At 44.1% G+C, this 11,132-nt stretch overlaps 1 protein-coding gene across 1 annotated transcript in view; it reads left to right on the forward strand.

Annotated features, from left to right (window-relative positions):
* Positions 1-8,864: 8,864 nt before the first annotated feature.
* The window catches only part of TCF7L2 (transcription factor 7-like 2 (T-cell specific, HMG-box)), a 116,553-nt gene continuing 114,285 nt past the window's right edge, over positions 8,865-11,132 (forward strand). The window contains exons 1-2 of the mRNA XM_009881631.1: positions 8,865-8,948; positions 9,456-9,557. Coding sequence (XP_009879933.1) covers positions 8,865-8,948; positions 9,456-9,557 — 186 coding nt within the window. The remainder of the gene's footprint in view (positions 8,949-9,455; positions 9,558-11,132) is intronic.

Here is an 11,132-nt window from a genome sequence, read left to right on the forward strand (position 1 = left end):
AATTCAGTATGAAATTTACTGGGTTTACTAGAGAGTGGCTCCCGGCAGTTCACCCAGAATTGCTACATCGACAGGAATTTTTGTGGTAGTGATTCGAGTCATGAGTTTCACTTACCCAACAGCGGGAGAAAATATGACTCTTTCAGAAAACCCCGTTAGGCGACATTACAATAACAGGCAAAGAGCTAAATTCTCCTGTCGCACCTTTGTGCTGGGATCTCTCCCACCCGTGCCTCTCGTTCGCAGGTACTTCACAGGACCCCAGATGAGAGTTTGGATCAAAGAGTGAAGGAAAAAACCAAAACAAACCCAACCCAGATAGTCTGAGAGGCCCTTTCGGAGGCGGATGGATCTCAAAGGGCATCCTTCTCCCCTCTTGCCCTTGTCACACGATCTGGCTTCTGGTAGCCGGAGGTGCCAAGCTCTTTATCAATCAACCCTCTTCTGGCTCATGTTTGGTAAACTGAGGCTTCTGAACACCCACAGCTCCTCACAGAGAGCGTGTGACAAACAGCTTGTACGTGGTCTCATGGTACTGGGGCACGGTGCTGCCTTGCTGAGGGCCACCATCATGCCACAGCTGGCTCTGGCCTCCTTCCTTCTCCTCTTTCTCCTCCTCTTCCATCCCTCCACACCATAAGAAACCCAGTCAGACTCTTTTCCCTCCTGCAAATCGGAAATACGTGAGAGAACAGGTTGGGCGATGGTCAATCTCTGATGATAGTAACCAAGGAGGAGGGCAGGTAGGACTGACCCAGGATAGTGGTGCACAAAGATAGGCCTCGATCTGGTTTGTTTGTTTGTTTTGTTGTTGTTTTTTTTCCCTTCGCACGCATACACGCAGTGGAAAATGGTGCAAGTTCAGCAGCCATTTTGCATCCTGGTCGTGTAGAGGTGACTTTCCTGCTGGACATCACCACCAGTAATGGCTACTGAAGGAGTCTGGTTCATGCTTCCCATAATTAGGAAACATGTAACTCCCGCTCCAGACTCCGAGCACAAATGGTGGAAGCGAGGGGAAGATGGGGGCCACTTTTGGAGAGCCCCTCTTACTCCTCACACCAGCGTGCTGTCCTGTGCCACAGAGCAGAGTGGCGGTGTGAGAAGGGAGCAGGACAGAAGCAGCTGTGTTCTGCAATTTTAAAGCAGAACCAGGCTGGTTGACCGCTGAACTCTGTTTTGTTTTGGGTTGGTTTTTTTGTTGGTTTTTTCCTTAAAAAAAAAAAAAAATTAAAAAGGTAGTTGCAAAGCTTAAAGTTGTAGTACCTCCTGTGCAAATGGAGGTACTACTACTTAACAGAGTTGGAAAGTTCTAAGGGAGGCAAGGTTCCCCTGGAGCAGCCCTTCTGTTACAATGGAGGTGGTTCAGTGCCGTGATCTCTAACGTGCTGTCAGATATTTTTACTGTCTTTATTTAATGGGGAGGAAAGGAATTATATTTTATAGACCATAAAATGCATTCTTGGACTTCATGCAAACGCTAGTTACCAATTGTTCTCTCACTCTCTGGGAGATTGCCAGGAAGAGAAATTAAATGTGGGTCTGTACATCAAATTGTTTGGTGAGCCTCGGAGGCTGGTTTAGCTTTGCTGAGTCTAAACAAGCCGTATCTACAGAAAGACTTTGTTGAGATTTCATGACTGTCCCATTCTTGCTCTAATGGAAACTCTATGCTTGAGTGGAACAGAACAGGTTGCAGAGAAAATCTGGGGAAAGCAGTTTGAAAATGAAGACCGTTTTTTTACTGGCTTAAAGTAAGCAGATAAAAAGTTTTTCTTGTTCCTTAACTGAAATTATGTTTTATTTGTGCCTGTCTTTTGGAACAGTACTTTGTAGACATCTAAATAGTACTCAGGCAGCCTGCTGATTTGTGCAGTGAGGGCTGTGGAGGCTTTCAAATTAAATGTGAAAAAAGTAATGGTGCTTTCCCAAGCTCCACCCAGGATGGAGAGACACTGCCTGCAGTTGTTTTGCTGAGATGCCATGTGAACTGCAGAAAGCAATGCTGTACTTCTGTGTCACATGAACACCCTTCCTCTTGTAAAGCTAAAAAAAAAAAAAAAATTTAATTCCTGCAGTAGGTGATTAGCATTTACTTAGCTTCTTCATGCTCAGTATGAATATCTTGGAATGCAACTCTAGTCTACCAACCTTGCATTCATTAGAAGCAAAAAACCTGTTTTACTTCAGTTTTGCAGTAGACCTGATGACAAGAATGCCTTTCATCCGTGTCAGAATGAGCAAATAATGGTCTGAATTTGCTTGAACTTTCATAGGAAATAATTTTTAAGGAATCCTCTGGTTATTGTCTTTAGCTCTCTCCCATGGCAGCCTCCTCTGTGCCCTTATCGCTGCGTATAGAAGAACAGTGTAAGTAGGGGTGACGTGCGGCAGTAGTGATGGGCTGTACCTGTTGTATCACATCTCATCTGGGATGCGGGAGAAGAGCTGTGTGTGCTGTGAGGGCACTGAGCCTGGTGAGTAGGTCAGGAGAAGGCAACTGTTGGCGGTGCTTCTGGGATGTTCGTTCATCTCCACTCGGTCTGACTGCTCACCCAAGAGGGAACTGGTCGTTGAGGTGACCATGGGGCTCAAACGATTTCTTTGTGCCTTGTTCCATCCCAAAATGGGCATCGTCTTTGCTCATCACCTTAGATTGCTCTATGGTGTCAGTGAGGCACTTCCAGCTCGTGGGATTTCTGCTTTCAGGTGTCCCTCCTTTGAGGTGATCTTGAACTGCTTAATCGCTAAGATGTTTCTGTAACTTTCAGGCTGTGGAGGACTCTGCCTTCTATTTTTCTTTTTTTTTTTATGCCCTAGCAGTGCTGCAGCAATGGGACAAAGGCACAGGCAAAATACTGAAATGGGAACTGAAGACCCCAGTTTCAGGGACTCCTTGTGTGTTACTGGAAGGGACGGAGACAAGGTCTCTCGAGTTCTCAATAACAGGGAAATTCAAGGCACTAGAAGTGTCTTGTTCAGGAGGATATCACAAGATGGTTTGGCAGATACCAGTGCTGGTGAATAAGTGGCATTTTAAATTGGGAAGAGGACTTAATGCCTTATGTGCATGTGTCTGTGCAGGTACACAATACTTACCAGTTCCATTTTTGTGCCACTTTTCTGTTATTTATGTATTTTATTTAATCATTCATTTCTGCAGTGTTGCAATAGTTTAAAGGGTGATACTAGTTTGGAAAACAAAAAAAAGTGGAGATATGCGATAAATACTTCCGTGTTTTACAATTTCACGCTTTCATTTCTTGAACGCAGTGGGGAAATCTTTTGTGTGGAAAGGATCGGTCTCGTTGAAGTGAGCTTTGTTGCTCTCATTTTGAGCAAATCCCCTGTGCCTCGTTGTGGTGCATTACATATTCTGTAGAAGGGCTGAACATTGTGGGTGGTGTCTATTACTTCTCATACAAAAAATTCCAGACATTGCAGATCTGTAAGAAATAGGAGGCCCTTTTAAACTTGCTTCAGCCATCTCCTTCAGTTATTTGAAATAAATCCTTCAGATTTTACTCTCACACTGTGCACCTCTACAAACAAGGTGATAACTGAAGACCAAAAATAAGGGGTTGAGGTAAATTTAGAGATGGAGCTGAAGCGGAGGGTCTACTTTTAAATCCCTAGAGGCTTTGCCTTCTGACTTAAGTGGGATGCTAGTAGGTTGCAGATCTTTCTTTGTAGGTACCAAGATGAGCATCCTCTTGCAACTATTTCTCTTGTGTGCAGAGAGCAATTACAGTCTCCTTAAGCTCCATCTTTGTTCCTATCACCTTCCCCATAAATCTCAACCCTCCCCTCCCATGTTACTACTGGATTATCTCTGATTAAAATTTGTCTAGATGTCCCCTCCCAGAAGAGTTGCTAACCCCTGAGCTTCGAAGTTGGTGTCCCGGTGTGTTCTTCCATGTGATTCTGCAGTGCTGGCCAAGGGAGAGACTAACAGCAAAACTGGGAGCAGGAATATTTCCATGTGCACGGTGTGTTGAGATCCAGGGAGAAAGAGCAGACTCTGAAGGTGGAACTGTGTTCCCATGGTTAGGAAGAGGTATTGGAGGCCCATGGCATCAAGCTGACTCCAGGAGCACTGCTCCTGCTTGTTTCAGTTCCTGGGAGCTAATAAGCACCAGCTGCAGGAAACCTGAGCTGGAAAGTGTTGTGCAGATTTCCCTCCCTTTAAAAATACGCTGTGTTTTTATTTTTATTTCTAAACTGCATTTATGTATTTATATGCTGTGGGACATCACTCATAGAGCATTCCAGCAGTGAAAACAATAGCGTGACAAGGGAGCAGATCCAGGTTGGACACCGGTGCAGGAAACACCTGTGAGATGTGTGCCATCCCTTCCATCGGGGCTGTGCCGCAGCGAGCCCGGCCCCGGCACGGAGGGTGGCTGCTGGCCATGAGTAAGAGTTTCCACCAAACTCCTTTAGTCTTGGATGTGAATTTTAGCTGCTTTTCACCAGCTCTGCTGTTAAATCTTGGGAAAGACGTTTGTTTGCCCCGCTGGTGCCCAGGAAGGCAGCTGCCTTGGGTGGTATTTTGGGGGGGGGGTGGGCATGGAGAGCTGCTCTTGGTGGGTCTGTGCTTTGCAGGACCTTCTGGTTGTGGATGGGAGGTGTGGACATGATCCTCACAGGAGCGGAGGGTAGGGTGGTGGGGTGGTTTGTTTTTTTTGGTTCCCCTTCTACAGAAAAAAATCTGGGCCGTTCAAATCATTTGCCTTTTCCCTTGTGCTGACAATTTAACAGCCTTTTTAAAAGCTTTGGTTTCTCTCAAGTGCGCTCGCCCCATACGTGTTTTAATTTTTGTGCGGAGGCCTGGAGCTTAACAATTATTTTGTTTAAGCTCTCTGAGACTTGCCATAAAACTTTTTTTTTTTTTAAAAAAAAAAAAACAAAACAACACACATGCTAATGATCCCCATCAGATCATATTGTTAAACCGGGAATAAAATACTTAGGCCAAGATGACATTATTTAAAAAAACGTTAAAAGCAGGCCAGCAGAGCCCATTTCAACAGTTCCGCACAGAAATAATTTGCACAGATTTGTTAGAGTTAATTTGTTGAAAAGCTGAATGTTTGCACAGGCGAGTCCTAATTTCCACACTGAGACACAGGAGCAGGAGAGGAGTGAGCGTTGTGTCCAGCCTTCGCAGGAGCAGGATGGTGGGAAATTCCTTCCCTCTGACCCTGCCCCCCTGAAAAAAAATGCAAAAGCGGTGTCGGAAGGCTGGGAAAGTCGGCTTTGGATTTTTGTGGACTCCTCGCAAATCAGAGGAACCGTCTGGCTCAAATCTGCATTTAGGGCTGAGAGAAGAGGATTTCCTGCTATTTAGTCGCTCGAGGAAGGAAAGGATTTACCTCTCCGCTGTAACGGGACTTAATTTTTCTCCTCTTTAATAAGAATATTGCGGTGTAGGGCGGCAGTAGTAAACCTGCGAAAGCGATCACGCGTCTATTCCCCCTTCTTCCTTCGCCCTCCCCACACTGTGGTGCGACTCCCCTCCTGTCCGAGCATCCTCCCGCCCCGGCTCCGGCTCCCAGCCTCGGCCGTGGCTTTGGCGTCTCCCTCCATGGTGAAAGAGAGAGTTGTGGAGGGGGGCGGCTGCTGCGACGTCGCTCCCTCGGACGGACGGCTGCCGCGCTGGGCCCGCCATCTGGATCCAGTTAGCTCTCTCGGCAGTAGGGCTGAGTCTCATTTCCTCCAACCAGTAATGTTATATAGGCAGTGATCCTGTTCTGCCCTAACATAATTGAAAATTATGTGTATTGTAGGCTCGCAGCGCTGAAATGTAGACTCGTAAAAATCTGTGGCTCAGGTAGCCTGTGGAGATTGAATTTGGCACACAATGAAGCTTTTATGTAAAGTAAGAATTATAAGCCACCACATCAATATTGTGTTACAGGCATGACAATTCTTGGATGAGGAGGCCTCGAGTCAGGCTCGTCACCTTAAACAATGCTAATATTTCATACTTTTATCAACGTCTTGAAGCCAGCAAATTGGACTTTTTTTTTTTTTTTTCTTTTGCAAATGTCCCGCCGTGGAAGCTGTGGGTTCGTTAGCTTGACGCAGGCGTTGGCTGTGGGCTCTGGCCCTCTCTGTTTATCTGACAGACAGAACATCTCGCCCTTGGCGGGGCCAGGATGCTGCTCTGGATCCTGGCCACTTGGTAGAGCTTGTGGAAGTTGCTTTATTGACCCTTGCACGTCACTGTTTTCCGTGGGGGCTGTTTAATTTATTTTATTTTTTTTCCCCCCACTGGTGTATGACCCACTGGTGGAAATGGAAGCTGTCCATGTGTGTGCTTGTCTGCAAAACTGAGCCCTCTGGGTTTGAATCGTTCCTGCTGGGCTCCACGTGCTTGTCCAAGAGGAGAGTCAGCTTTGGCTGCGTTTTAGGCTTTGCACTGTAAGACTACTTGGATCCTTTTTGGCAGGGATGGGTGAGAGAAGGACTTTGCTGAGAGTTCAAGCTAAAGGTTTTCAAAGCAGAAAAGCAAACTATCAGTAAGATCTTCTGAAACTTTCATCTTGCACTGGTCAGCCTGGGGTGGGAGCACCCGTGCCGAAAGTACAGGCTCTTGTGAGATCGAGGTGGGGCAGGAGCAACCATACCTTCTTGCTCTGTTGCTTCTAAGGGAATTTATTGCTAGTAGGAACAGCAGAGCTGACAGTCCTGAAGGCTTTGTAATCCCTGCAATAGCTACTGGCTGGACGGGGTCTGATGTGAGCATGCTCATGCTGCTGTATTGGTGTCTCAGTCTGCCCTTGGGGTGGTCTCAAAGAAGTCCACGCGTTTCTTGGCCTGTCTTTTAGGACAGCCGCTGACCTGAGCTCCTTCATGGGTTGTCATGGTTGTACGAATATTCCAGGGTTGCTCGTGACCGTGGAGTGGTCATGGACAAACGGGGGTGGTTGGTTTATTTTGGTGGGTAATGGCTTAGTGGCCGTTTCCTGAAACACCACTGGTTGAGCTGGCGGGTTCTTGTAAGTGCTTTAGCTATGGTAGCAGTAACTTCTCACTCTTTGAAATGGTTGTGGAGTTCGAGAGTTGTGTATCGTGAGGCACACATCCTGTGAAGACCTTTTCCTTGGAAGAAGGGGAAAATACTTAACTAGCTGGCTGGAAAACCTGAGGAAGCCAGTAGTAGCTGTGACCCATGAGGACCCTTTCTGCAAATTCATATGCACCTTTATGTGGTGGTGTATTGATCACTGTGTAAGACACTGATGGACTTCTAAAAATTTTAGCAGTTGACTTGTTTAATAGTGCCATCTGCAAATCTGAAACGTATTAGGTTTCCCCTCAAGTTAAGACGCTCTCAGTCGGCTTAGGTTTTGGGTTCATTTTCTGTGCAATTGGTTGCATTTTTAAGCACTTTTTGGAAACCACAAAGGGTTAGAAAGTTACTTTAACATCATCTCAACTTTAAAATTTATGTTGTGGTCACCTATATTGAAGAGCAGGGATTTGATACAAGCGATCAAATATCTGGAGACTTACAATCGAGTCGTAAGAGTTAGAAATGTCGCTTACGGTAGACTAGTTCTGGTTTGTTTGGGTTTTATTTCTTGTTTTTAAGAAGTGCTGAAACATTCTGGTCCACATTGCACAAATCCCAAATGTGAAGATGAATAAAAACAAGACTTCTTGGAACTTAAGGAACTCGTATGGGGCACAAATCCAGAGTATGGGTTTGTTTATTTGCATTCCAGTAGCTCAGAAATCTCAGGCCCTCCAAGCGATGGGAATTGGTAATGCATCCTCCTGCTGACTCCTGCTTTTGGTCACCTCAGTGCCCAGGGTCTTGCAGCAAACAGGCCTTGCATGCTAGCGAATGTTTTGCATACGTGAGCAAATGTGATAGTGATGTGCTGAAAGCATGGAACCAGATCTCCTTCCTTCCTTCATGGAGATTTAGATACGGCTTCCGTTGTTCTCCTGGGGTGGTGGGGGTTGTTTGTGTGTGGTTCTCCTTAAAGATTAATCTTTTTTTTTAAAAAAAAAAAAAAAAAACAAAACAACAAAAAAACCCCGGGTAAACATAATTATTTCTCTAGATATTTCTAGGAATAGATCTGTTAGGTCAACTGGAGTCTAGTGCTAAATAGGATCTTCTTCAGTGGCCTGACCTATGCGCGCAGCTGCTTTTTGTAGTTCTGGGAGGGGACTGAGGGTATGTGGCAGTACGCATTTCTTCCAGTGCGATATAGCGCTTTTAGAGATCATGTATTAACCAGTATGCCTGACTGGCACAGTGCAGCACCATGTGGAGAGGAAACTTTGGGCTGAAATGATATTTAGATGCACCGCGCAGAAGTTGGGCTAACTCATTTCTCTGCGGGGCTGCTCTTGGTCAGAATCGAGCACCTCTGATGCAGCAGTCTGGGTACCACCTTGAGACTTCACCTGTTTGGTGGAAGCCCTGAGCTCCGCAGCGCCATCCGGCTGGGGTGCAGTGGCTCCTCCAGTGAGTTTAGTGAGAGGACACGTGTGCCCGAGCGCTGAAGTTTTAGTCGATATTTGATGCTGGTTAAATCAGTGGCCACGTTCTGCTCCTTCTTGAAGTGTAGTTAAGCTTTTTTTTTGCTTTTGAATCAACACCCTCTTATGCTGGAGACTCACTGCTTGCGCATATACAGCCTATCTGCCAATGACAGTGACATAAAGAAGTTGTGGCTATCCCTGAGCGCCTGGCCAGCACAGCTGGGCCTGAGTGCACCAGGCTGTACTTTGTCTTGGACATCATCAACAGGAGAGCTTATTAAGTTTGGCTTTGTAATTGAATAAGTTACACTGCAAGTCCCTTATGGGTTGTTTGACAGAGGATTTCTCTCCTCGTGATGATGAGCAAGAAGAAAGTTATCCAGGGTGACTTCCAGAAGTGGTGGAAAGTAGAGAAGATAGATGCGAAGACCCAGCAGTGCTGGGTCTTTTTGGGGTAGACCTCTGCCTTTAGGGCTCATACAGCACTGGAGGAGATGACATGGTGCATTTGTTGGAAGAAGGCTGAGAGATGACCCGTTAAATAATTAGATCATACTCTTAACCTGATGATATGTGTTTTTGCTCTTCTGAGACTGATAATCCACCTTCCCCTCCCTTGTCCCATCCTCTCCATGCTTTTGGTGTTTTGTTTCTGTGTGAGTTTTACTCTTCTTCTAGATTTGCTACAATTAATAAAAGCAATGTAACAGTGTCTTTGCAGTCTACTTTATTTTCTTATTCCTGAACTGTAATGTGACAGTATGAAATTGTTAGTGTTCTGCACAGATTTCGTCTCCCCAAACATGCAAAGTCGTCTTAATTTTTGTTTCAGTTCCTTGCATAAATTTTAATTTATATCTTTTTACCCATGTTACCTAAGATTTGTTATTTTTTTTGCTTTTCTTTTCTGAACTCATTTTTCTTTCCCCATTTTTGTTTCCTCCATCCAGTATCTGCAGATGAAATGGCCACTGCTTGATGTTCAGGCAGGGAGCCTTCAGAGTAGACAAGCCCTCAAGGATGCTAGGTCTCCATCTCCAGCACACATTGTTGTAAGTAAATGCAGAAAGATGTTCTTCCTTTGTTTTGTTTTTTTTTAAAAAAAGGCATTTGACATAAATGGCATTGGTTGTCATCAGTTTTCTTTTACACAAACCAAAAGAGGAATACTTCGAAACAAACAAAAACCCTAATGAGCCCATGGTAAAAGGAGAGAATACGTTTGCTATTGCTGGGCTGTTTATGAAATTATCATTCATGATGCTTCTCTCTGTGCCTCGTAGGAGAGCAGAGAGTTGAAAATGCTCTAAAATTACACACTGCAGAACTACTTAGTGGCAGTGAAGTCTGACCAGACCAGTTTACACATCTGACAATGTTGAACTGAAGAGAATAAAGAAACACTTTTGGAAAGCGTTAAAAAAATAAAAAACAAGCCTGTTGTGTGGCCTTAAAAAAAAGACCTTTTTTTATTGCAAAATTTCGAATGAAAGTTTGATAGTTGGTCAGCTTTTTACCTGGGTGAAGACTCAACAGAGCCAAGCTCAACAAGAGCACGTCTCCCTTTGAGTTGTGATGACTTCTCATTTAGTATGAAAAGTGTTACCAAATGTTTAGTACTTACCTGCAAAATATAAAACTCTCTATAGTAAGTAGCATTGCTAAAAAATAGCTTTTTTTTATTAACTTCTCAGTTAACTTTTCAGTTCTTGGCTAAATTTTCTTGCTTCTATTGTAAAATACAATGTTGAGTTTGAAATGTTCCGTATGAATTTGCATGAGGGGGGTTGGGGGTTTTATTTTATTTTCTAAAATAGTATCCATAGAGGTCTAAAAAGGAATTGTTTATTTATATGGTGTTATGCAAGAGGAGCGGTATATGCTGCCCCATCCTCACCCATAGCCAGTGTTGGTACCATTTCTTGTCAAGGAGCATCTTAGCTCGGAGCTTTCATTTGGGAAATTTACTTCTGCAGAAGGTGGCATGTAGTGGGTTAGAATCTTTGTTCTGAAATAGTTTACCATCAAGTTTTAAATAATTTTTTTTATATATCTTTTTTTATAACCAATGGATGACAAGGTGAATCACAGGAAAAGAAACATTGCTTGTTCTGTGTTTTTTGCTATACAGTCTAAAGCTGACGTAGCTGGTAGATCATCCAAGATGTGCATTTGTTTTATTAGAAATTTAAAATCATACTAAACAATTTTGAGGCGCTTCTTTTTCCATTGTTGTCTTTTTAACTTGAGAAGTATCAGCCCTTTGCTATGAGTGTCTTAGTTTTTCATTTAAAAAGAAAAAAGGATTCCCGTGTCGTAGAGTCTACACCTTCCAAACCATCCCTCAGTGCGGCAGAGAGCGACTGGCACAGGACTGCTATTTGCTTAGTCAATATCTAACAGTGGTTGCTTCACTTCTTGAGAATGACTTTGCTTTTCCTTCCCATCCACTTGGCCCATCACTGGAGGAAGAGATCAGAGAAAAGATGCTTGGCTGGTTATTTAGAAATCTACGACCATGAAAACCTGCTGTTGTCTTACTTTGGTCCATTTCTTATGAAGAATATCTTCCTTATTTTAATTTTTTAATTCTTTTTTTTTTTTTTTTTTTTTTTTTTTTTTCCTGC

Source organism: Charadrius vociferus, unplaced genomic scaffold (genome assembly GCF_000708025.1).
Source record: "Charadrius vociferus isolate BGI_N301 unplaced genomic scaffold, ASM70802v2 scaffold282, whole genome shotgun sequence".
NCBI classification, from domain to species: Eukaryota; Metazoa; Chordata; class Aves; order Charadriiformes; family Charadriidae; genus Charadrius; species Charadrius vociferus.